The 26,677-nt window shown below is 46.5% G+C and overlaps 1 protein-coding gene across 3 annotated transcripts in view; it reads left to right on the top strand.

Moving 5' to 3' along the window:
* SMARCAL1 (SWI/SNF related, matrix associated, actin dependent regulator of chromatin, subfamily a like 1) overlaps positions 1 to 26,677 on the top strand; it is a 53,774-nt gene that overhangs the window by 6,166 nt on the left and 20,931 nt on the right. For all 3 annotated transcript variants that reach the window (XM_018059724.1, XM_018059723.1, XM_005676519.3), the window contains exons 5-11: positions 1,716 to 1,955; positions 4,640 to 4,690; positions 12,176 to 12,362; positions 14,717 to 14,867; positions 15,807 to 15,965; positions 17,599 to 17,664; positions 24,703 to 24,843. In XM_018059724.1, the coding sequence (XP_017915213.1) occupies positions 1,716 to 1,955; positions 4,640 to 4,690; positions 12,176 to 12,362; positions 14,717 to 14,867; positions 15,807 to 15,965; positions 17,599 to 17,664; positions 24,703 to 24,843 (995 nt within the window). The remainder of the gene's footprint in view (positions 1 to 1,715; positions 1,956 to 4,639; positions 4,691 to 12,175; positions 12,363 to 14,716; positions 14,868 to 15,806; positions 15,966 to 17,598; positions 17,665 to 24,702; positions 24,844 to 26,677) is intronic.

The raw sequence follows: 26,677 nt of genomic DNA, 5'->3' as shown, positions 1-26,677 counted from the left end.
TTGTAGGCCATGTGGAAACTATATCAATGTGCAAAAGAAGAGAAACCAGCCCCCTCATCTGCCCCCATCTGTCCCCACTCACTATTAGCATTTTAGTTTTGTTCCTTCCAGCCTTTTTGCCTGTGCATTAAAATATACAATGTTTTATATATTTAATATAATTTGTATCTTGCCTTTTTCACTTAGTGTTCCTGCATAAAGCATTTTTATTAATTTTTTATTTATGTATTTATTTTGGGTTGCACTGGGTCTTCATTGCTTTGTGTGGTTTGCATGAGCTTCCTCCGGTTGCAGCAAATAGGAGTTACTTTTAGTTGCAGTGTGCAGGTTTCTCATTGTTGTGGCTTCTCTTGTTGCAGAGCAGAGGCTCTAGGATATAGGATTCAGTAGCAGCAGCAGCAGGCTTAGTAGTTGTGGCACACGGGCTTAGTTGCCCTGAGGCATGTGGGATCTTCCTGGACCTGGGATCAAACCCATGTCCTCTGAATGGGCAGGTGGATTCTTATCCACTGTGCAACCAGGGAAGTTCTAAAGCATTTTTATTTTAATGGTGCATGTTAAACAGTTCATTTTAAATGATGAAAATGTACATGTCTGTTATTGGACCGCTTTGACCTCCAAAAGATGATTTAATATTGTTTTTTGTACCTTTGTGTTTTCCAAAATTTATCCCCCCCCAAAATTAATGGCTGTATATGGAAGATTAATTAATTAATGGAAGGCTATTTAACCTTCCATTGTAAGAATGTGTCATAAATTGGGTAAATCATGTTCTTTTTGTTTAATATTAATTTGCTTCCAGTTTCCCTAGTATCAAAGCTGTAAGGAACACCTTGGTCTATAAGTTTTTGTGTTTTCAATTTGTGTTAGTTGAGACAGATTTCCCAAAAGTTGAATCATTATGATGACTTTTTATAGCTCTTGCTCTGTGTTGCAAGATTGTTTTCCAAAAGATGTTCAGATATCTATTTTTTGTAATTCTTCAAATTTAATAAGTAAAAATTGGCTTTTTATTACTCTGATTATTTGCAGAGTTGCATGTTTCTCAAATGTCTGTTGGTCATTTCCCCTCCCCTTTTGAGTTGGTTACCTAACGTATCTTAGTGGTTTCAGTATTTTTTTAAAGTATGAGCCCTCTTCATATTTCTTGCAGATATCTTTATTTAGTAGTTTTGCCTTTCATTTCAGTTTGCGTTGTTTGACTGTTTAGTTTTATGTTGTCAAATCTATTAATCTATAAAATGCCTCAGTAATAGAGAAAACAAGGTTCAAAACTGCATTTGTGGTCTGACAGTCCTGTGTCTCCTTCCTTGTCCTCCCAGTGAGGGATAGAGCAGTGACCTGGGAACAGGGTTAAGGGGCTGATGTCAGGTGTGTTGATTTCTTTCAGTGGCTTCTCTGACATAGCTGCAGAAATTATCTAATAAGTTTACTCATCCTGGTGAGACCCTCTTCTCCCTGTTCATTTCTGAATTCTAAGTTTCAAATTGGAAAACCTAAAGAATAGAAGAGTTATATTCAGGTAATCCTGAGATCTCTGAACCTCTAGTTAAAGCTCACCTGCTCACCTTCCCCATCTAACTACACCTCTTGTCTCCTGCCTGCCTAGCACACCTCCTTGTCACCCTGCTCCTGCCTCCTCTCCTACCTGCCTGAGCATGCCAGGGCCTTAAAAGTTACCAGGTCATCACCTCTGTCCTTTTCTTCTTCTGCAGTGAAAGCAGCCCAGCGCCTCCCGGGGATCACCCTGCAGCCTTTGGAAGGAGCCGAGGGCCACGTGGAGTCACCCTCCACCAGCAGTGGCATTATAGCCAAGACCGGCCTTCCTGCAGCTCCCTCCCTGGCCTTTGTCAAAGGGCAGTGCGTGCTCATCTCCCGGGCCCGCTTCGAGGCAGACATCGGCTATTCAGAAGACTTGATTGCGCTGTTTAAACAGATGGATTCCAGAAAATACGGCAAGTAGTTGGCCTCTGCCTAATTCCCAGAAGGCAGAGCGGCCCATGATCTCAGAGCAAGGTGCTCCCGTCTCTTTAAATATTCAGAAGTGACTTTCTTGGCAAAGCCTGCCTAACCTCCTCTTCCTGTGGAAAGGTGTTCCCTAAATTGTTACCGATAGTTGAGCACGGTAGTAGGGTCTGCTTTGTCCTTAAAGGCCTCCCAAGGAGAAGACTCCTTCCCTGGTCACCTAAGCAGTGTCTGCTTAGTAGAAGCAGGCAAGTTTCTGCTGTAACCACTTAAACCCATTTAGTTTTACCTTGTCCTTAGGAGAGCTTGAAAAATAGGTGTTTGCCATAAAAATAATTGCCTTTGCATAGACTCAGTTCAGTTCAGTCGCTCAGTCGTGTCCAACTCTTTGCATTGACTGAGTCAGTGGTTTTCAAGCTTGAGCCCGCCTCCCAACCACCTAGAGCAGTGGGTGAATCACAGATTGGCTGATCCAACCCCTGGAGTAAATGTTGATCCCTGGGTTCCCACCAAGAACTACTGATTTAATTGGCCTGAGGTGAGGCCCTGGATATTGGTATTAAAAAAACAAAATCTTCAGGTGAGTCTAATAATCAGCTAGGCTTGAAATCCACCAGACAAAGCAGAGCAGTTTTGCTTGATTTTTTTTTTGTGAGGTTCTTCAAAATCTGCCACATCAGGATAAGGAGCAGAATTCTGAACTTAGCTTGGGTTTCATTCTTAGCTTGGGTCTTGTTGCTTTGCAAAACAGTGTGGCTTTTGTATTCCCATTCTTCAAATGATTTTAGCTTTTTTCTAGGCAGGTTAGAAGGGCTTCCCAGGTGGCACTAATGGTAAAGAACACACCTGTCAGTGCAGGAGACATAAGAGACTCGGGTTCAGTCTCTGAGTCAGCAGGATCCTCTGGAGGAAGAAGTGGCAGCCCACTCCAGTATTCTTGCCTGGAGAATCCCATGGTCAGAGGAGCCTGGTGGGCTATGATTCATAGGGTTGCAATGAGTCGGACACGACTGAAGCAGCTTAGCACAGCACACACAGGCCGGTAGAAAGCAAACCTTTAAACCTCTTGTCTTTGAGACATTATGCTCAGGCAGCGGGGATAGAGAGACTGACAACACCTTTCATCGAGTGGATGAAGCCTCTGTGGAGTGACTTGCTTAGAGAGCCTTCCTCGAGGTTGGGGATCCTTCAGGAGAGGGTGATGCTGGCTGCTGCCTTGTTCTCCTTTAGATGGATAGTTTTGACTGGTGAGACCCAGCTGGGGAGTAGGGTTTAGGTATGATGCACAGGGCCCAGCCTGGGTCCAGAGTGTTGTCCCGCCTCCCCTAGACCCCTTAGGCCTTTGACCTCTGCTTGGGGTGGCCCTTAAAAGGCAAGTACCGATGACCTGTGACTTCTGATAAGTGTGGCCTTTGAAATCACACTTCCGACATGATCTGCTGTTTGTGGAGGAATCAGTTCAGTTCAGTCGCTCAGTCGTGTCCGACTCTTTGCGACCTCATGAATCACAGCGCGCCAGGCCTCCCTGTCCATCACCAACTCCTGGAGTTCACTCAGACTCACCTCCATCGAGTCAGTGATGCCATCCAGCCGTCTCATCCTCTGTCATCCTCTTCTCCTCCTGCCCCCAATCCATTTGCTGTCCTGCCGCCGTCAGGATCGAGCTGTTGTCAGAAAGGGCCTCCTGCACTGTTCCCACATCAGGAGTGGGCTGTCTGCTTTTGGTCTTTCTGTCAGATTACACCTGGGCCACCTTGCTTCTCTCCTGACATGGACTTGGTGTCTGTGATGCCTTTTCCCTAACTACTTTGCTTCCTAAGTGACCAGACAGAGGAGAATTCTCTAGTACTACCCAGAAAGCATTTACTGAGTTGCAGCTTACTTGATTTTCTCAGAAGGTAGATTGGGAGGAAAACCGGAAGTAACAAGTCAGTGCTGGGTAGGGAAATACTCACCCTTCATAGTTAATAACGTGTGTAGATTATGCTGTAAGTTATCATTGGTTCCCTTTTTTTGAGTGCATTGTTTGCCAGACCACTTTTATAAGCATTTTACATTTAAATTTTACATAATCCATACAAGAACCCTATGAAGCAGGGGCTCTAGGATCCTCCTTTGGCAGATGGTGGGAACAGAGGCACAGAGAAGTTATGTAACTTGCCCAAAGTCACACAGCCAGGAAGTGGCAGACCTGGGATTTGACCACTCCGACCACGTGTAGCTTGTTTTCCATGCACAAAATGAAGCTACTGATAATGGTGCCCAGCTTATAGCACATTGAAGAACCAAGGACATGGTCATATAAGTTTCTTGGCTTAAAGTAAGCACTGAATAAGTACAAGCTGTATTATTATCCCAGCCTTGGAGATTCAGGGCATTTCTCACCTGCTAGCCCATCCCTGGTCCTCTGTCCACATAACTCCCTTTGTCCCCACCCTTAGCAACCCAGTGCCATCTCCACATCTGCTTGTCTTTCCTCCCTGAATTCTGTGAAAGCCTCGATGAAAGGTGTTGTCAGTCTCTCTATCCCCGCTGCCCAGCACACGGTCAGCACAAGGTGCCCACCGCCTGAGCTTCCTGGGGTTTTGTGAAACCAGGGGATGAATTAGTAAGTGTGGTGACCTTGCAGGAGGGCAGGATGTCACGTTTGCCTGTTTGTCTCTTGTCCTTGCAGATGTCAAGACCCGGAAGTGGAGCTTTCTCCTGGAAGAATACAATAAACTCAGTGAGTTGCCCACCTTGCTTGTTTATATCATGCAATTGTTAAGCCTTAATCACATGCCTCGGGCTTAATGTAGGTTTTTCTTTAAAGAAGATTTCTTTACTTTTGGCTGTACTGGGTCTCCACTGTTGCACGCGGACTTGTCTGTAGCTGTGGTGGGGACTGTTCTTCAGCTGCCGTGTGCGGGCTTCTCTTGTTGCAGAGCACAGGCTCCAGAGCATGGTCTCAGTAGTTGTGGCACGTGGGTTCAGTTGCCCCAATGCATGTGGGGTCTTTCCCGACCAGGGATTGGACCTGTGTCCCCTGCATTGGCAAGCAGACCCCTAATCACTCCACCAGCAGGGAAGCCCCAATATAACATATTTTAAAAGAATCACCTCCTTCCTCTCCTCCGCTGCGATAACATGACACGCTTGAGTGCAGGCCTGGAAAAGGCGAAGATGCCCTCAGCCATGGCCCTGCGCTCTGTAATAGTGGCTTTATGACAGCTCAGGGAAACACAGGGCCACATGTTCCATCAGGCTGAGGCGGTGCTAGGCAGATACTCGAGGCCTGTGCACCCTCCCACCCATCACAGCAGAACGAGAAGTGAGCGTTCATGGGCTTTGGGAATCAGGCAAGCTAGGATTGCTGACGTTAGATGGAAGCTACTTTAGATCCCCTTTAAGAACGGGTTCTTCACTTACTGCTAGAACCAGATGGTCTGTGGAAGCGGGAGAGCCATGTGGTAACGGGCTTCATGATGGGCTGAGTTCTGCCAGAGGCAGAAGCCAAGGCCAGGGTATTTAGTACACACATGCTTTGGAGCCTGACCAAGGGAAGGGCTATGTGTACAGATACAACTATGAGAAGGACAAGTCAGTTTGGGCTTATCATTTTGCTTCTCTGTGCTCTGCTTGGGTGGGATAATGAATGAATTCCAATATGCCTGAGGAAGGGGTGGGGTGGGGTGATGTGGTCATATCTTGGCCTGTCCTGGAATGCTCGTCTGTCACCTGTCTTCCAGACTTCAAATCCTGCAGTGGGTGTGCAGCTGGCACAGCACAGGTTCCCCCTGCTTGATCCCTGAGAACTTTCTGGTCCCAGGGATGGTACCTGTCTGGCCAGAAGAGACATTCTCCAGCACAGTGGAGGTGGGGAGGTATCCACCAGGCTAGGGGTGTAAGGAAGAGGTCTCTTCCCTCTGTCTCCTTCTTATGTGATTTACTGTGTGACATCAGGTAGGTAGCTCAATACTCTGGGTCGCATTTCGCCCTTCAGTTAAAAAAAAACGGGGGAGGGAAGGTATTTAATCCATATGTATCCTACTGACAGAAATTAAATATGAGGGAAGAGCATTTGATTCCCTGAGGGAAAACTTGCTGCAAATTTGGGGTTCAGTTTGAATATGATGAGTTACTTATTTAGTATCAGCAACCACTAGCTGAAGCAAAAAGGGTGGCTGACATTTATCTGAGACTCCTTAGCTGCAACTGTTTGGAAATTGTGACTTGAGCGAATTATTTGGCTGAAGCTGAATTTTTGATGAGCAGTCAAAGTGAGTTTTTCTCTCTCAGCCCTTTGTCTTTCAACCACAGAAAGACATGTAAATATGTGAGCTATGAAGCCTTTGGCTTTTATGCAACAACAAAAAGCAGGACATTTTACAGCATTAGCAGATGAATATAATGTTGAAAAACCATGACTTGCAGCTCACGCAGCGTTATATAATGGTTCCAAGTCTTGTGGGCCATGGACTCATTGAAATATGTGATGAAACAATGGAGTCTTCACTGGGAAGAATGTACAGAATGACCACTTGTAAGGTTTTTTTTTTTTTTTTAAACAAACATTTATTTTGTTTATTTACTTCTGGCTGCCTTGGGTTTTGGTTGCAGCACTCGGCGGGGCCCTCGTTGCGCCTTTCTAGTTGCGGTGCTCAGGCCTTGTTGCTCCGCAATATGTGGGATCTTCCTTCCCCGACCAGGGATCAGACCCTCGTCCCCTGTATTGGAAGGCAGATTTGTAACCGTTGGACCACCAGAGAAGTCCCCACATGTAAAGATTTTGTTTTTTATATTACTAATTCCATAGACCTTGATTTAAGACTTCTAGAGTTAGGACTGCTTTTTTTGCATTCATTATAATGATGGGCTTCCTAGGTGGCGGTAGTGGTTAAGAACCCACCTGGTAATGCAGGAGATGTAAGAGACACAGGTTTGATCCCTAGATTGGGAAAATTCCCTGGAGGAGGGCATGACAGCCCACTCTAGTACTGTTGCCTGGAGAATCCCATGGACAAGAGAAGCCTGGTGGGCTACAGTCCATAGGGTTGCAAAGAGTCAGACACAACTGAAGGGATGATAATGGTTCATAGAATTTGACAGAGGTGCAACGAGGACCCTGAGTGCTGATTTTCCGTGTCTTATTGTTGTTCAGTTGCTCAATTATGTCCGACTCTTTGAGACCCCAGACTGCAGTATGCCAGGCTTCCCTGTCCTTCACAATCTCCTGGAGCTTGCTCAAACTCATGTCCATTGCATTGGTGATGCCATCCAACTATCTCTTCCTCTGTTCACCCCTTCTCCTCCTGCCTTCAATCTTTGCCAGCATCAGGGTCTTTTCTAATGAGTCAGTTCTTCACATCAGGTGGCCAAAGTATTGGAGCTTCAGCTTCAGCGTCAGTCCTTCTAATGAATATTCAGGATTGATTTCCTTTAGGATTGATTGGTTTGATCCCCTTGCAGTCCAAGGGATTCTCAAGAGTCTTCAATACTGCAGTTCAAAAGCATCAGTTCTTTGGCATTCAGCCTTCTTTATAGTCCAACTCTCACGTCCATGCATGACCACTGGAAAAACCATAGCCTTGACTACACGGACCTTTGTTGGCAAAGTAATGTCTCTGCTTTTTAATATGCTGTCTAGGTTGGTCATAACTTTTCTTCCAAGGAGTAGGCGTCTTTTAATTTCATGGCTGCAATCACCATCTGCAGTGATTTTGGAGCCCAAGAAAAGAAAGTCTGTCACTGTTTCCATTGTTTGCCAATCTATTTGCCATGAAGTGATGGGACCAGATGCCATGATCTTAGTTTTCTGAATGTTGAGTTTTAAGCCAACTTTTTTTTTTTTTTTTTTTTAGTTCTTCTTCACTTTCTGCCATAAGGGTGGTGTCATCTGCGTTTCTGAGGTTATTGATATTTCTCCCGGCAATCTTGAGTCCAGCTTGTGCTTCATCCAGCGCAACATTTCACATGATATACTCTGCATATAAGTTAAATAAGCAGGGTGACAGTATACAGCTTTGATGTTGTCTTTTCCTACTTTGGAACCAGTCTGTTGTTCCGTGTCCAGTTCTAACTGTTGCTTCTTGATCTGCAGACAGATTTCTCAGGAAGGCAGGTAAGGTGGTCTGATATTCCCATCTCTTTAAGAATTTTCCACAGTTTGTTGTGGTCCACACAATCAAAGGCTTTACTGTAGTCGATGAAGCATAAGTAGATGTTTTTGTGGAATTCTCTTGCTTTTTCTATGATCCAGTGGATGTTGGCAATTTGATCCCTGATTCCTCTGCCTTTTCTAAATCCAGCTTGAACATCTGGAAGTTCTCGCTTGGAGAATTTTGAGCATTACTTTGCTGGCTTGTGAAATGAATGCAGTTGTGTGGTAGTTTGAACATTCTTTGGCATTGCTTTTCTGGATTATAGTGAACACCGGCGTTTTCCAGTCCTGTGGCCACTGTTGAGTTTTCCAAATTTGCTGGCATACTGATTGCAGGACTTTCATAGCATCATCTTTTAGGACTTGAAGTAGCTCAGCTGGAATTATATCACCTCCACTAGCTTTGTTTGTAGTGATGCTTCTTATGGCTCGCTACTTTGCACTCTAGGATGTCTGGCTCTAGGTGAGTGATCCCACCTTCACGGTTATTTGGGTTATTGAGTTCTCTGTTATATAGTTCTTCTGTGTATTCTTGCCACCTCTTCTTAATATCTTCTGCTTCTGTTAGGTCCATACCATATCTGTCCCCATCTTTGCATGAAATGTTCCCTTGGTATCTCTAATTTTCTTGAAGAGATCTCTATTCTTTTCTGTTCTATTGTTTTCCTATATTTCTTTGCATTGTTCACTGAGGAAGACTTTCTTATCTCTCCTTTCTATTCTTTGGAACTCTGCATTCAGTTGAGTATATCTTACCTTTTCTCCTTTCCCCATTTCATAGTTTGGGGAAAATCTGGACCCAGAGAAAGGGAACAGTTGTTTTCCTTGTCAGGAGCCTTGCAGGGTCACAGTAAAGTCTGGTTAAAATTGTGATTCTGAGTTTGTGATGTGACCCACTAGGAGATGGAGAAACCAGGTCTGTGAACTGAGAGACTAGGGAGGTGAAGTGCTGCGTATGTCACAGTTCCATTCCTCTGGGAACAGATCATAAACCTGGGGCGTCTGGACCTCTCTCCCACCCCTAGATCTCGTATGTGAAATCAGATTATTGGCCTGAGCTAGTGACCATGTGCCTCTGAAACGAATTAAGAAATAACAGTAAGACCTGAGAGCGTGAGTGCCCTCTGCAGATACAGTGGCTGCTCCGGTCTCCAGGTCAGGCCAGTCTCCTCTGAGTGTTCCTCCTCCCTCTTCTCTCAGTGATGACTCACGGCCCCCCGGCCACAGCGAAATTGGCAGCAAGCCTTCTGTTTTCCCCTGCCTGTCACAGTCCAGAAGGGTTCTGCATCCCCAAATCAGTGATTTCGTCTTGTCGGCTGCTATTTGAAAACATTCACATCCACATCTCTCCGCCATGTGGGCCAGCAACGTTCTGCCAAAGAGCTGTTTGACAGAAGCGACTTCTCGATGACTCATGAAGCCAGATAGCACATCCATCTGATCTCCCAGTGTGGGGAAACGGTAGCAGAGAGTCACTGACAGAGAATTCAGGGGGTCTCAGAAACACACTCTGTGGGCTGAACCAGCAGCGTAGGATTTGGGGAGCTAGCAGTCGATAGGAAACAGAGTAGAGGGTTCTTTTTTCCCCCTTGAGTGACTGAAAGGACATAATGCGCACAAAGCCTTGCATTTCACCCCAGCTGGATCATCAGCTCTTTCTTAGCTTTCATCAGGTATCCGAGTGCTGAAGATCACTAGGATTAAAACGAAAATGGGTTCTGAAAGCACATGGAGTGCTCAGCCTCTTGAAGTGTGCAGAAATCAGCACGTTCAGATTTAATTTGGAAGCTTACAGTGTATGTCGGCATCAATATGAACAGTCTATCTTTTATTAAAGCTATCAGCGTTACCTGATTTCTTATCAGGGTGATGCTATTCATGCAAACAGTTTCCAGAAATATGCTGGGAAAAGATTGAAGGCAAAAGGAGGAGGGGGCGGCAAAGGATGAGATGGCTAGTAGCATCACCGACTCAATGGACATGAATTTGAGCAAACTCTGGAAAATAATGAAAGATAGAGAAGTCTGGTATGCTGCAGTCCATGGGGTCACAAAGAGTCAGACATGACTTAGTGACTGAACAACAACAGAAATATTTAGGGAAAGACAAATGGATTTAAATATATTGAAAATGCAACACAATTTAAAGTGGTGATAGATGGCTCAGCCTCCATATTCACTTCAGTATTTATAACTGACAATTGATGGTTGTGGCTGAAGGCTTTGGAATACCTTGTGGGGAGATTAAGAAACACATGACCGTGTGGAATAGAGAACCAACAGCCTTAGAATTTCAAGTAACATGGGTTAGAAATGAAATGGACCCAAGTTCTCTCTCTGATTCCTTCACCTGGATTCCTGGAGAATCCAATGAGCCCCTTGGTGGGTTACTGCAACTCTCCCAGGGTGCCCCTGAGAGGTAAAGGGTAAAGAGCCGTCGAGGATGTGTAGACAGTGGTCACTCTTCTAGGTAGATTTTCTGAAGGAAATGATGAAAGGGAAGACATCTTGAAAGCTGCAACTGTGGGACAGCCGGCTGTGACTGGTAGTTTAATGATAATTCTACTACCACGGATTTCTAGCTCTGTCTTTTCTCTAACTTTAAACTGGTGTTATCCTGCCTTCCCCCACCCTACAGAATTCTGTTTTATTTGAAACTTGGGTTGTTGTTTTGTTGTTTTTTTTCTGTTTCTTTACTGAATAAAGACGTTTGGTTTTGTTTTTCTTTTGAAATCAGTGAAGCTAAATTCCTTCAAAAAAGAAAAATCAATGCATTTACTTTGCTTTCATTTCCATGTAGTCCTAGGTCATTTGTTTTTCCCAGCTGGTTTTATAGCTCTGACTAGAAAAGGTCTCTCCATCCATTATATTGGAGTGTGGAAGCCGCATGCGTGGAAGGAAAGTAAAGACCCTGAAGTATAAGCTTTAGTTCAAAGAGAGCTGTGGCCACTCCCAGTGTAGACCCTAAGCTAAGCAGGGGTTGGTAAAGTTCTTTTGTAAAGGGCCAGACAGTTCATGTTTCAGGCTCTGTGGGCTGTGCTCTCTCTGTCCCCGTGACTCAACTGCACCATTAGGCATGATAGCTGCCATTGGCTGTCCACTAACACGTGGGCACAGCTGTCTCCCCACAGACTTTATTTATCAGAACAATAAGTAGACTGGTTTGGTCCACAGGCCGCCTCTCCCAAGAGGAGATGCTTTCTCTCTTTTGGGAAATGTCCAAAGTCCAAGGCCATGGCATTGTTCTCAGTTGGTGGCCTTTGCATGGACTCTGCCCTTTGTCATTATTTGTAAATAGCACTCCTGTCCTACTGATTTTTCTCCCTCCTCCCAACCCCACCTCCCGGCTTGCGATATTACTTTATTTTTGTTTTTTTTCTTTTATTTATTTTTAATACTTTTTATTTTGTATTGGAATATAGCCAGTTAACGATATTGTGATAGTTTCAGGGGACAGCAGAGGGACTCAGCCATGCGCATGTATCCATACTCCCCCATGCTCCCGTCCCATCCAGGCTGCCACAGCTACTCTTCTTTCTTGGAAACACCTCACAGTTTCTCTGCATGGACCGCAGTCCTTTCTTGCCTGTGGACAGCATGTAGCTTAAAGTTCTCCATCTTCTCAAGTATCCAAACCAAAATAAAACATAAGGAGGATGAAAACAAGGCAAGATTTATTCGTTCTAAGTCTTGCTTTAACTGGGCTCATTTTTGAAGAATATGGGTCGTTATTTATTGAAAGGAAATACTAAAATAATTTTTTAAATGACTTTAGGTTAAAAAAGATCAGTCACAAAAACATGTTAGTTCTTTCCAGTGCTGGTGTAGCGTAGTGAAGATCAGCTCTGCGTTACTGAGTGCCCTCTTGTCTGCGGGCGTTAAGAGCAGAGGGAGGAAGCTGCTGCTCTGCCATGCATCCTTCAGTGCCCTGTTTTCTCTCCAGTTACTCTTTTGAAGAAGGTGGCACACTGCAGAATTCCAGCCCTTGAACTTTGTATCTCAAAGCCCCTTCTTTTTCTCCCGGAAGTCTCGGGCATTAACACTCCAATTCTTATGCCTCTGTTCTTTCTAGTGGAAAGAGTGCGCTGCCTTCCACAAGTTCAGCTGGATCCTCTGCCCAAGACCCTCACCCTGGCTTTCGCCGCTCAACTCCAGAAGACGTCTCTCTCTCCGGTGGCAGACATCCCCGAGGCAGACCTGTCCAGGGTGGATTCCAAGCTTGTGTCTAGCCTGCTGCCCTTTCAGAGAGCCGGAGTCAAGTAGGTTCTTCCTTTGCCTTCTGTGGTCTTTCCTGTTCAGGTTTATCGATCACCATGAACGAGGTTCAGATGCTCCCTCTTTTGTGAATACTCCTCTTTCAAAACCTTCTGAAAGCATCTAGCGATTAGAATTAAACAGCCCCAGTGTGCCATCACCAAAGCCTGACTGTAACCATTGATTTCAAATTCCCTAAGTTAATCAGGGAATTCCCTAAGTTAGTTCCCTAAGTTAATCCCTAACCTAGACAGCATATTAAAAAGCAGAGACGTTACTTTACAGACAAAGGTCCGTCTAGTCAAAGCTATGGTTTTTCCAGTAGTCGTGTGGATGTGAGAGTTGGACCATAAAGAAAGCTGAGCACCAAAGAATTGATGCTTTTGAACTGTGGTGTTGGAGAAGACTCTTGAGAGTCCCTTTGACTGCACAGAGATCAAACCAGTCAATCCTAAAGGATATTCAGTCCTGAATATTCATTTGAAGGACTGATGCTAAAGCTGACAGCTAAAGAACTGACTCATTGGAAAAGACCCTGATGCTGGGAAAGATTGAAGGCAGGAGGAGAAGGGGATGACAGGGGAAGAGATGGTTGGATGGCATCACTGACTCAATGGGCATGAGTTTGAGCAAGCTCCAGGAGATGGTGATGGACAGGGAAGCCTGGTGTGCTGCAGTCCGTGGGGTCACAGAGTCGGACATGACTGAGCGACTGAAATGAAGTTAATCAGGACTCTGGATGGCAAGGGTGCACAAACTCTACTTGAAATAGTGTAAGAGGTAACGTATGTGTCCTCGGCTCATGCCACCCACAGGCCCACTGGTCACTTTCCCACCTTGGTTGGTCACTGGCTTCCAAAGGGCAGAAATGCTGTTTTCAGGCAATTCAGAAAGACCTGTGCAGCCTGGAGTTCTTGTGGGCCATGCCAACTGCTGATCAGAAGAGGGGATGTCCTCTGTCTTTTCTGTGTAAAACGGAAAGGAGAACTAGTCAGCCGGCTTATTATCAGGTTCCTGAGCAAATGATCAGTTTTGCAGGAATTCCGATGAAAGAGGAGTGGTGTTTGGAGCAGGAGACCAGATATCTGGCTTTCAGAGGTCCTTTTAGCTTTTCCTGATTCATCATGTGGGTCATGTCACTGTGCCTTGGTTATTTTTCTCATTTTGGGGAATACTAGTTATAAAAGAGACACTTTCCCAGCAGTTATGATAGCACCAAGCACTGTTTTAAGTTTTTTAGACATTATGAATGCCTGCTACACTCTCTGGATAGGTCTGGCTGTTATACCACATGACAGATGAGGCACGAGGAGGGTATAGATCACTTGCATAAAGGCACACAGCTCCCAGGTGGTGGACTTGGAACCCCAGCCCAGGCCAGTGGGGCTCCGAAGGAGTGGAGTACTCATCCCATGCCTTATTCACAAACTGTTAGCCAGGGCTACTGCCCTGGAGGGTCAGGGTCACGGTTGCAGGCTGTTAGGTGATGAGCCACAATGCCCCTCCTAGACCAGCATTCTTGCTCCATCCTTCTCTCTGGACATCATTCTTTTCTCCAATGTTTTCTGTCTTTGCCATGCTTATGCATATAGAGTCCTCTCTGACCTTGAGAAAAGCCATATTTTGATCCCACCATCTTTCCTTTCTTCCCTTCCCTTCCCAACAGATCCCTCCCGTGACAAGCACGTCCCTCCCAGCCCCTCTTTAGGGAGGCTTTCCCACTCTCTTCCCTTCCATCCCATGGGCCTCACCTGCACCAGGCAGAGAGCAACTCATCTTATTGGAAACTCCGCCCACTTTGCTTCCATGACCTAAAGGTCTTGGAGCTTCTCCCGACCCTTTGACTACACATTTCCCTGGTAGCTCAGCTGGTAAAGAATCCACCTGCAATGCAGGAGACCGCTGTTCAATTCCTGGGTCGGGAAGATCCACTGGAGAAGGGATAAGCTACCCGCTCCAGTATTCATGGGCTTCCCTTGTGGCTCAGACGGTAAAGAATCTGCTTGCAATGTAGAAGACCTGAATTCAGTCCCTGGATTGGGACGATCCCCTGGAGGAGGGCATGGCAACCCACTCCAGTATTCTTGCCTGGAGAATCCCCATGGACAGAGGAGCCTGGTGGGCTACAGCCCATGGGGCCGCAAAGAGCCAGACAGCTGAGCGACTAAGCACAGCACGCTGTCCCTGTCTGTGTAGTCTTCTCTAGATTATTACCACCCTGCCCCCTGTTTGGTCCCTGTCTTCCTTCTTGGGGGAGAGGTCTCTCATGAAGCGGTGTGGCTTCCCGTGCTATGCGAAGGCGGTTTAACCACTGCCCTGGGAGCTGTGCCGTGCTCTATCCTGACCTTGTCCACTTCAGTTTCGCTGTAGCACAAAGAGGCCGCCTGCTGCTTGCCGATGACATGGGTCTGGGGAAGACCATCCAAGCCATCTGCATAGCGGCCTATTACCGGAAGGAGTGGCCCCTCCTGGTGGTGGTACCGTCATCTGTGCGCTTCACCTGGGAGCAGGTCAGTTTTCCTGGTGTCATCACGTTAACAAGGACAGTTTTCCTCAGAGTCAGAGTCACCACATGACTGTTTGGGGGCAGGCCCCAGGGAAGCTTGGAAGCTCTGTCAGCTGAGGGCGAGAGGGGAGATGAGATAGCTTCCTGAGGTCAGGCCCCTGGTTTTCTGAGTTGGAATCAGCCCAGGCCTTCAGGAAGGAGAGGAGCAGTCTTTGCAAGCTCCAACTCACTTGCGCCTGTCACAGACGCTTCCTGAGCGCCTCTGGTGTCCCTGCTGACAACACCTTTCACTTAGGTTTCAGAATAGTTTTACTCCCTTTATTTCCCTTAATCCTTAAGTAGCCATGTACAATAGACATGAGATATTAACCCGACTTACAGATGAGAAAATTGCCCCTCAAAGAGGCTAAGCACCATACTTACTGCTAGTGAGGGGCGGTTCTGGGACCTTGAGGTCACACCTCCTAACTGGGGGCTCAGGATTTTACGCCCAGTAGCATGTGGTGTGGGTAGGAGGTGTTGTCTGCCGGGCAACTTTTTGGCTGAAGAACCCGACACAGCCGTTGTGTTGTCACTTAGCTATGAGCTTGTCTACCATAAATCCAAGGATCAGAGTGGTCCTGTGAAATGAATAAAACTCTCCATAAGCAGACGCGGTGAGGAAGGAAGACGTGGTTCATCGTCCGTAGCTTTCCCCAGCTTCAGGTTACTCGGGGGCAGCTGTCAGCTTGCTCAGGCTATGGCCGTTCATAGGGACAGTTCAGTCTTAGGGACAGGGGTATGACAAATGCAGGCGGGTGGGGAGCTGGGAGCCTGAGTGTGCCTGCAGGGGCGCTAACCTTGGTCCACCTGGAGAGAGTCAGTGATGGCTTGGCAGGCGTCCCAGCTGGTGGCTGCTGGGCCAGAGCCTCACTTGGGTTTTGTTCTCTCCTGTCACCCCCAGGCCTTCCGTCGGTGGCTGCCGTCTCTGAACCCGGTCGACATCAACGTTGTGGTGACTGGGAAGGACCGCCTGACAGATGGCTTGGTCAACATTGTCAGTTTTGATCTTCTGAGCAAGTTAGAAAAGCAGCTAAAACCCCCATTTAAAGTTGTCATCATTGTAAGTGACTCGACAGTCTTTCGGTACTTCCTCCCTGGGGAAAGTCTCCCTGAAAGCTCCACGAATGTCCACATCTGTCATCTCATGGAGCCTCCCTAGGTTTCTAGAAGAGAAATCACTGGCTTCATTTTGTGAGGAACTGGTATTTCATTTCTCTCAAATATCAATTCTCAGTCCTGGCTACATATTAGGATCTTCTGAGGGCTTTTTGGAAAGTGGTGATCGCTGGGTCTGTGCTGGGGGTTTCCAGCCCGCCTCTTCTCCCCATGGGGGGTCACGATGGAGCCCGTGGACCCCAGACAGCCCAGAATTCCAGGAACTACAGCCTGGACAGCACGGGCCTGCACCTTCATCTGCTGCTCTCTTTGTTGGCATGACCCAGGCGTGCAGCTCAAATAGCTAATAGATTTTCTTTCAGCCGATACAAAGATGTTCCCTCCCACCACAAATACATACACACAAAAGCACTCGTTACCCTTTTTTGGAGAAGCTTTCAGAGTCTTGCTCCCAGATGTGACAGTATGTCTTGTAGTTGCCACTTGCCCTCTTCTAACTCCTCTCACGCTCCAGAAGGAAAGTCTGGAGAGGCTGGCCTCCTCTCCAGCACTCAGTGTGTCCACAAGGCTCACAAATATAACCCTGAAAAGGTGCGAGTCTCTCCCATCTCCGCCCACATCCGGCCAGCTCCCACCCCAAGTCCAGGTAACAGACTGTTCGGGGTGGAGCGTGCGATGGATGAATTCCAATGTAAGTGTATCCTCACTTTTTTTCTTGGCAGAACAGGCGAACCCGATGCCTCCAGATGACATGAAAGGGTCTTTATGCAAACGTGTAACTGGAAAACTACCAGTGGTATTTCCCTCCTCTAAAAATAGGATTCTCTGTCGACAGTGGCTCCACAGACCTTGCTGCTTGTGTTGTCAAGCGCACATCTCACCTAGAGAGAGCGAAAAGGAAGGGCTCTTGAAAGCTCTCGGTGAGCCTCTGAGACCTGCGCATCAACAAGGCTGTAGTGGAGGCTCTGCCTCGGGTTTCCCAGCAGCAGGCTGACTGCAAGGGAACCACCTTCATCCATTTGCTCAGCCAACTAGAGGGTCATCCCCTGTGCAGGGCCATGCACTGCTGCGGGTACGGAGACAGGAGGTCAGCCTCTGGCCTCCAGGGAGCCATAGCCCAGCAGGACAGGCAGAAGCACACGCAGATCGTCACAGTCCATCCCAGCGCCTTCAGAGACGTGGGAGCCAAGGAGGTGCTCAGGGAGGGGAAGGAGAGTGCATACACCGGTCAGCAGCACCAGGCACCAGCGCAGGGCACACCCAGGTCCTCAGCACACTGATTAGTGGGAGGTGTGTCTTAGAAACCAGCAAAGGGATTTGTTCAGTGCAGCCAGTGAGGTGGGCGGGGCAGGGGCATCGCCAGCCCCACTTTGCAGGTGGAAAACTGCCCCTGAGAGATGAAGCAGCTTGCCTAAAACATTGCAGAGAAGATGCCCAGAGCCTGGTCCTTAGCCACACCCACAGCCGTCTCCCTGAACAAGAAGGGCGATGCTGTACCAGGGTCAAGCTTAACGTGGGCTCTCTCTCCATCCACGCAGGGTTTGGCCTTGTCCACTTATGTGACTGTTTCTTTACAGGATGAATCCCACTTCCTCAAAAACATGAAGACTGCCCGCTGTCGTGCAGCTGTGCCCCTCCTCAAGGTGAGTGCTGCCGAGGCTAGACTTGGCGCCTGAACCCACGGGGCGCCGAGATGCCCTGTGTTTTGTTTGGGCTAGACAGGGGTCCAAGGGGAGCAGGGGCTGCAAGTCTGGGGCTGCAGCCCTCGGACATGACTTAGCATTGACCCAGGGCACCTCTACTTAGGACTTTGGTCCCAGATTCACTTTTCTTCCTAACGTCCTGCTGACGAGCTAGTGGTCAGTGTAGTTGTCTGTCATATATGAAGACCTGTTGAAGGTCATGAGTCGGGTCAGGATTCACTCCAGAACCTCCTTAGGGTCCTCCTGGACAAGGCAGAGCTATGGCCTCCATCAGTGTCCCATCTTAAACTGTCCAGGAGGACCTGCCTCTCTGCTCAGTGGTTTGCAGGGCAGAGCTCTTGGGGTGCTGGGAACCAAGGGCAACCAGTTATACAGACTCAGAACTAAGTGTGGGTATCAACTGGGTATTGTGGGTCTCAGCCACAAAGCTGAGACCTGCTTTATAATAATTAATATTACTAATTTATAATAATAATAGGATGATACCATTTTCTGGGGCCATCCTAAGGCTGAGTTGTTAACAGAAAGGTTAGCTGTCCACATCCTTTTCTGGGGTGGTCTGAACCTGTGCTGAACACTTTGTCTGCTTGAGTCCTGGCTTCCAAGCAGAAGGTGTATGTGTGTGTTGTGTGTGTTTTATGTGTGTACAGTGCAGCTTTGAATCTATCCAAAAGCATTCTGTTCTGACCTGCAGTATAAGTGCCATGTTGCGTGTGTCACACACTTTGGTGTCTTTTTTGTGTGTTCTAGTCCCTCCACTCCCAACAGGGGGAAAGCCCCAAATTTCCTTCCATTTTTCTATAGTGAGTTTTTTGGTCCTTTAGGAGAAAAATATTGTACAATTAGAAAAGTAATCTTTTTTCTCATAACAAGGTGAAAATATCTCACAGATGACTCTGGAGCAATCTTTGATTTGTATGAACTGAACAAACAAAAATGCCTGTTTATCTTGGGCTCTAGTAAAGCAGCCTTTGGGTTGCGCCATTGTTTTAAAACTGCAGCTTGTATTGCCTTAAAGAAGCATAATCGCACTAAGCTGGAGAAAACTAATATGCTAAATGTTGGTGAAACTTACTAGCACTTGAAAATTTTTTCTGCCTGCCCACAAAAGGCACTCAAGTATCTACTCATTCAAGTTTGTTTTGCATTCAGAATAACTGGTAACATGATACATCTTCCAAAGCAGAGTTGTATTTGCTCTAGACTTAAAAGTACTTAACTTAAAAGCTTCATTCTCTGCTCAAGTTACCTATAAATGTTTATAGGTTAAGAGCCCTTTCTGCACACACATAAATGGAATGTTTTTCCCAGAGTGGTGACCCTTGTTTTGGGAGGTTTTAATATGTTTTCTTTTGAAAAATGTTAATAGACTTTGGTACCGTGGTTTCAATATTACAGCCATAACTAAAATTAAATCTGTACCCTTGATTGTCTAGACAAAAGAAACTGCACAGTAGGTAGATGCTATCATTAAAGATATACTAGGAAAGCTTCTTAGCAACTGTCTTGTTAATGCGCTCATCACCTGGCAGGCAAGCCGGACTTAAATATTGGTTTCTGAAATATGTGCTTCTGAGCCAGACCTTTTAAACAGTGTTAATATTTTTCATATCTTGGGTATATTTCAGAGTGACACATTTAAAACAAATTTTTAACTGCAAACTAGTATATATTACTCTGGATTTACCATAGAAGTTGGGTGAATTAACGTATCAAAATAGGACCTGTGAATATAAGTCTGTTCATGGGTGTCTCAAAACCATTGTCATCCATAACATTGACTTTGCGTGGTGCTGGACTGTTGGCACCTTTGAGTGGAGGTGGTGGATGAGGCATCCTGTGTTAATTCTGTTGATCAGATCTGTCATCTCTGCTGTATTTTCGTCTAGATCACAGTTCCTCGACCTTGGCACTGTTGACATTTTGGGCTGGGTAATTCCTTGTTGTCCACAGGGCCGTCCTAGGCATTGTATCAATAGGATGTTTAGCAGCATCCCTGGCCTGTACCCACTAAATGCCACTGGTACCCCCAGTTGTGACACCCAGACTTATCTCCAGATATGGCCAAGTGTCCCAGGTGGCGTGTGTGGCATGTGAAAGTTGCTCAGTCGTGTCCAACTCTTTGCGACCCCATGGACGGCTCCTCTGTCCATGGAATTCTCCAGGCCAGAATACTGGAGTGGGTAGCCTTTCCCTTCTGCAGAGGATCTTCCCAACCCAGGGACCGAACCCAGGTCTCCCACATTGCAGGCAGATTCTTTACCAGCTGAGCCAGCACGGAAGCCCAGGTGCAAGAGGAGGGGAATTATGCTTCCCCGTTTCTCTTGAGAACCATTGATCTAGATGCTCTAAGGAAACGAGTCAAGCTAGGTATTTTTTGGAATAAGAAGAGAGTTGGGAAGAAGTAAAGTAATGCCTTTGAAAAGCCACATAAGGGCCTAATTTAATACCACTTGACTATTCCCCTCACTCCACTCGTGGATCTCTTAGAACTACATTCTGTTAATTAGTATGTCAAGATTTTCAGCAGATGTTCGTGATGAGGTAATTAGGTTACAATCCCACTGTCTGTGAGACAGCTAGGCCAGAGCATGTGGGTTTCATGGATGGAAACAGCAGCTGCATGCAGAGGACGTGTTGTAGGAAATTGGTGTCACTGTACCCTGGGGAAAGGTGGCAACTTTCTTTCCCTATGGCACTATTTTCCCAGGCTGCTAAACAAAGTGGTTCTATTTTCATTTCCTATTGACCCTTGAACAACGTGGAGGTTAGTCTGCCTTTAACTTGCTTATAGTTAGTTGGCCCTCTATATCTGTGGTTCCCCCACATCCTCAGACTCATCCGTGTGGTTGAATTTTCAACCTATTGTTGAAAAATATCTGCTTAAGTGGAATTGTACAGGTCACACCCATGTTGCTCAGTGGGTTCAAAGCAAGCAAGACAGAAAGCTATAGGGGACAAAACTAAAACTAAAATCATCTTGAGACTTCCCCGGTGATCCGGTGGTTAAGACCAAGCTTCCACTGTCAGAGGGGTAGGGATTTTGGGGGGTGGGGGTCAATCCCTGGTTGGGCATCTAGAATCCTGAATGTTGCATGGCATGGCCACAAAAAAAAAAAAAAAAAATAGAACCACCTTTCATCCCTCCCAACACAGAAAACCTCTGTTAATAGTTTGGTTATTTTTCTGACATGTCAGTTGCAGGACAAGATCGTTTTTAATGGCTTAGGAGCATTCTGTGGTATGGTTGCATCCCATAATTTAACCCTTAGCGTGGGACCTTGTTTAGCTGTTATAAATAATTCTGAACATGAACACCATCCATATATTCAGAGCTTGTATACCTTGTCCTCTTAGGACAAATTCCTACATTCGGGATTTCTGGACAGTGATTTTACCTTTTGACAGCTGCCTCTGAAGTTCAGTCTGCCCATGCATCACCACCGTAACTCTCGCTCAGCCCAAATCATCGCACGCTCTTTTTCTCCTCGTGACCTCAGCCCTGAAGGGTGTCAGACTTTTCCCTGTTGAGCTGTGAGGTGTGTGTTTGAGTTTTCCTTAGTGGTGTTTTATTTATAGTGCTTTTCATTGTTAAACCAGTTAGATTATTTCTGTAGAGAGAGGAAGAATCCCACCATCCTTCCTAATAAATAGGTGTTTCTCCTTCTGTGTGAGTAGAGTCCTTTCATCTCTGTTGATTGGCTAGACCAGATGAGACTAGTGATCTACGGTGTACGAGCTTTTTCTTTTCCTTTTTCATTAAAGCAGTTTCACCAGATGGCATATTCAAATAGCACAAAGGAGTGTACACTGAAAAATAACTTGTGCTCACCCTGAATCCCCCGTCCCTTGGTTTCGTTCTAAAAACTGGTCTGTGCCCATGTCAGGACATGATGTGTGTTTCTTATCTCCCTCCCTAGAGTATTCTACCACTGTTTTTTACCTTTCTTTTCCCCCTTGATGATGTATCTTGGTAATCATTCCATTTCATTACCAATGACAGGATCTCATTCTCACAAGTAGTTTTCTGCTGCATAAATCTGTTGTAATGTGTATCATCCGTTCCCTTTCGGTGGATTTGTAGCCAAGCTCTGGGTGTTGCATGCATGCTAAGTTTCTTCAGTCGTGTCTGACTCTCTGCGACCCCATGGACTGTAGTCCGCCAGGCTCCTCTGTCCGTGGGATTCTGCAGGCAGGAATATTGGAGTGGGTTGCCGTGTCCTCCAGGGGATCTTCCTGACCCAGGGATCGAACCTGAGTCTTGTAATGTCTCCTGCACTGGCAGTCACGTTCTTTACCACTGGTGTCACCTGGGAAGCTCCGTAAGAACACTCTTTCAGAGCAAGTGCAGTGTGTTAGTCTCCCATTTGTGTCCAGCTCTTTGTGACCCTATGGACCATAGCTTGCCAGGTTCCTCTGTCCATGGGATTCTCCACTTAAGAATACTGGCATGGGTAGCCATTTCCTTCTCCAGGGCATCTGTCTGACTCGGATCGAACCCAGGTCTCCTGTACTGTGGGCAGATTCTTTACTGTCTGAGCCACCAGGAAAGCCCTGTGGCCATCTTTTCATTGTGATATAAAAGCAGGGAGTAGGAAACCCAGTCTCTCTGCGTTCTGAAGAGATGGCTGTTTGCCTCTTCAGGTCAGAGGGGGAGTGGTGTCAGCTGGAGGGCCTGCTCTCTCCCCCAGGGTGATCAGGCCATCTGCAGAAGGAATCTCCTGCTTGTGAGAATGACCCAACTTCTCTTGACACTAAATAGAAATCTTTCTTTTTTTTTTTTTTGCATTGTTCCATTGTGGGTTTCTCGGGTTCGGTAAGAGTTAACTTAAGGCATTCAGTTTAGTGTGGATTCGTGTAGCTGTATACATGTCTACTTTCCTAAACGGGAAGTTCCAGAGGTGGAGGATGACATCTGAACCTTGAGCAGCCGGGCATGATTAACGGCCTTACGCGTGACAGTGATGACAATGAACGTGTTGGGGCTGAGCGGTTTAAATCATTCCATAATGGATGAGACGCCCTATTGGTTTCTTTTCAAAGCTGGCCTTTTTCGTTTTCCATAATGCTGCCTCTGCTTTTTAACACCCACAAGCATCCATTTTCATCGGTCCCCTCATGCCCTATAGGGTCTGGACAGTATATGGGAAGGCTAACTCCATATTAACTCTGGCCTGTAACCACCTGGCAGAGAACCCTGGAGTTAATTTCCATCAGCTAATCTGTGAGCTGCTACCCAGACTCCATCCCCAGGCTATGGCAGCGGTGATGACAGTGATGTGGGGAATAGGTTTGGGATGATGAGCTGATTTGCTCTTACTGATAAGACTTTTCATTTCTCCCGTTTCATTGAAATAATCTTGAGCCAAGGCAAGCGATGCTACAGGCGTCATTCAAGAAGCTCATTGTTATTTTAATGAATCTACATCAAACCTTGCAGGAAATTAGAAGGCCTGGGTAATTGAACTGTGGAAAATTATAGCTGGAGAAATTCATAGCTCTCCTGTCATAATGGAATTAGGTATTGGTGATTGCTCAGAGGGCAGAAGTGCATCTTGAGAAAGGTATATATTGTATATTTATAAAGAATTATTTTTCTTCCCTCTGTTGCACCTTTATTTATTTATTTTTATGAGACCGTGTATCCATCTGAAAACCTAATTTCCTCCCCTAGGTGATTGACTGCATGCAATTGCCTTACGCTGCTGTCATTAACTCAAGGTTACAGTGGCTAGCAAGCTGTTTCTAGACAACTGAGCCCCACAGTAGGGTCCCTTCCCAGAGCTGAAATGGATTGTACCTCCAGTGATCTTTGACCATTCTGCATTCTAATCCAGTGGGGAGTGTCTCTCTCTCTCTCTCTTTTTTTTTTTCTTTTTTCTCTTACCCTCTTTCTCATCTGAGTAAGAAGTAGGATTTGGGGTCTGATCTCCTTGGGTCAGGTGGATGTCAGGGTAATGAGGAATCTGAAGCCTGTCATTGGAATCAACCAACTATTTAGACCCATTCTGCCTTTGGCTGAGCAGCCTGCTACAGGCCTGGACTGCGTTTAGGGGAGATGGATCCAGGTCCCACCTTTTAAAGTCCTTATTAACTGCAAAATGAACTTGAGTCAGGGATATCCAGGCTCAAAGCATTGTGCAGCTGGGTTAGTGACACTTTTTTCTGTTGTTTTTTCTGTTTTCCTCTAAAGAAAATCAAATCGAGGCTTAGTACACAGGCCATTGCAGATTCTTCCTCCTGGGAGTGCGAAAGGGCTGGTCCTAGGTGCCATTGTCTGATCACAGGTTCTGCTTGGATGTCAGAAATCCATCCTGGAAAAAGTTCAGAGCTGCTACAGTCTCCCATGCTTCCTCTTCCAATGCTGGATTCTTCATGTTTACTCTGCCATCCCTAGGACACTGGTTAGCTTCCTTGTGAATGTTTTTTGGCATACAGTGATTACCTACTGAGTGCTTACTTTGTGCCAGCCACTGTGCTACAGGAAATCAAAGGGAACCCAGCTCAGTCCTTGATTTCAAGAAGTTTGCAGTCTAGTTGAGGGAGTCAGACAAGACAGAACACAGTGCAAGGGGCTAGTGCTTAAATAGATGTGGACCAAGGGCTTGGCCAAGGCAGCTTAGAAGATGATGCCCAGCCTCTTACAGGGATCCAACCATGAGGTTCTCGGAGCACACTTGCGCTCTCTCTCTGATCGTGGTACCTTCACCTAGAGTTCCCAGGCTGATGCCACACAGAGCCCTGGAGTGACGCCAGTCTTAGTGTGTTTGGAATCTACATCTGCCTTGGATCTAAGACGAGTGAACTTGGGAAGCACCTACGATCAGAATGCCAGGAAGCAAAGGTCTTGCTTCCTGCTGGATTCCACGGAATATACTGTTCCAGGGTCATCGGCTCCAGCTCCTAGTGAGAGGGTGCTGGGGACATGCCCTGCGTGTCCTCTGTGTGCCTCAGCACCTTTGGCTCTTTGTGTTCTAGGTTGCCAAGAGGGTGATCTTACTGTCAGGCACACCAGCAATGTCCCGGCCGGCGGAGCTCTACACACAGATCCTTGCCGTCAAGCCAACCTTCTTCCCTCAGTTCCATGCCTTTGGACTTCGCTACTGTGGTGCCAAGCGGGTATTTATTCTCCGTTCCCTCTCTTCCCCACCCACCCTTCACCCTGATTGTCACACTTTTCTTTTTTATTTTATTATTTTTGAACACTAAAAAACCATCTGTATTGGGGTATAGCCAATTAACAATGTCGTGATAGTTTCAGGTGAACAGTGAAGGGACTCAGCCATACATATACACGTATCCATCCCCCCCCAAATTCCCCCTCCCATCCAGGCTGATAACATTGAGCAGAGTTCCATGTGCTGTGCAATAGGTTTTTGTTGGTTATCCATTTTAAATACAACAGTCACACTTTCCTTCTTGTTCCTTCTTTTCGGCCATGGCGTGGTCAGAAGGGACCAGCCACGGAGCTGGATTCAGATTTTAGCTCCACTTCACCCCTCACTCTGGCCTTGGAGTGTCTTCTATTAGACAAGAGCAGCCCCTCCTAGTTCTAATGCTCGATAGTATTTTCTGGTAAAGCGACCAGTGGGTGGTGCACAGGTGCCTGGATCTCCAAGAGCCTGCAGCTCTTGCCCGACTGGAGGACACTGAAGTGAGCTCAGGTGAAGCCAAGGGCCCCCCTGCTTGGTGCACAGAAGACAGAGGAAGCCTTTGAACAGGTGGAGTGGGGGGCGTGGTCTCAGGCTGGCCTGACGGGCTCGCAGCAGTGCACCTTGGCTCAGATGTTGACTCGTGATGGTGAACCGTGTCTGGTCCGCAGGCTGGAAGCCTCTGACCTACCGATTATTTGTCTGTGAATACAGAGCCAGAGAAGCGGCTGCCCCTGGGGCCGCAGTCCACACAGCTCCTCTTTTCCAAAAAGGGCAGAGCAAACCTTATAAACACAAATGCTATCATGATTTCTAAAACCTCAATTTTTTTAAAATTGAAGAAAAAAATTAATGATGTGGGAAATAAAAGAGTGAAAAAAAAAGTTGGATGCCAAACTTGCCCCTTTACTGTCTGAGCCACCAAGGAAGCCGTCAGACATCCCCCTTAGTTAATTACTCATTCTCATGCCGGCTTCTTTCTTGTGGGTGGTGCCCCTGTCACAGAGGCTCGAACTGGACTCAAAGCCTTGTTACTTCAGACCTCAAGGATTCCTGTTTGGTGACCAAATCACAGATATGCCAAGCTGCTGTTTGCACGGCTGGCCCTGACAGTCTGGAGAAGTGGCTGCCTGCCACGCCAACTGAGAGAGAAGAGCCTTGCTGTGCAAGTTCATGACATAAAAACGATCATCTGCCTTATTTTAAAATACTTCCTGAAAAGAGAAAAGCTTTTCAAGTACTTTGAAAATATCCACTTATATTCAAACAAAGTACTTATCGTGTAACTTGTGGAGCCTGGCAAAGTTAATTACACACCATTTTTAGCTGGTCACTGAGGCAAGAAATTTCTGTCCTTGAATATACTTAAAGCTGTACACTTCTTTAACTAAGTTTCCCTGTGGATCAGTCCAAATTAGATTGGACACGGTTGTCTTGATCACTCAAAACTCCCATGTGTGATTTGTACCTCTGTCCTCTTTGCAAGCGATCCGCTTTCTGCAAAGGATCCTCTCCTCCTCCACAGTCTGGTCCCTGATAGTGCCTTGTTGAGCCAGGGGTGGTAGGAGCTAGAAGCAGAGTTCATTGCCTTTACCACCATGCCATCTCTCCCTGTGTTCCAGGCCACCATCTCCGCAGTCCTTCACATCCTCAAATTCACCCTTTCCCTCCTCCTTGCTGCCCCAGCAACCAAGAAAACAAAGTTAGTACCTTCCCCGTCTTTATATCCTTCCTTCCACTTAGACCAATGCCTGCGCCCTGATAAGTTTTCAGTAAAAAGCTTGCTGAAATGTAGTTATTCC

Source organism: Capra hircus, chromosome 2, assembly GCF_001704415.2.
Source record: "Capra hircus breed San Clemente chromosome 2, ASM170441v1, whole genome shotgun sequence".
NCBI classification, from domain to species: Eukaryota; Metazoa; Chordata; class Mammalia; order Artiodactyla; family Bovidae; genus Capra; species Capra hircus.
Note: the sequence above shows the minus strand (reverse complement) of the source record. Positions and strands in the feature narration are given on the sequence as shown.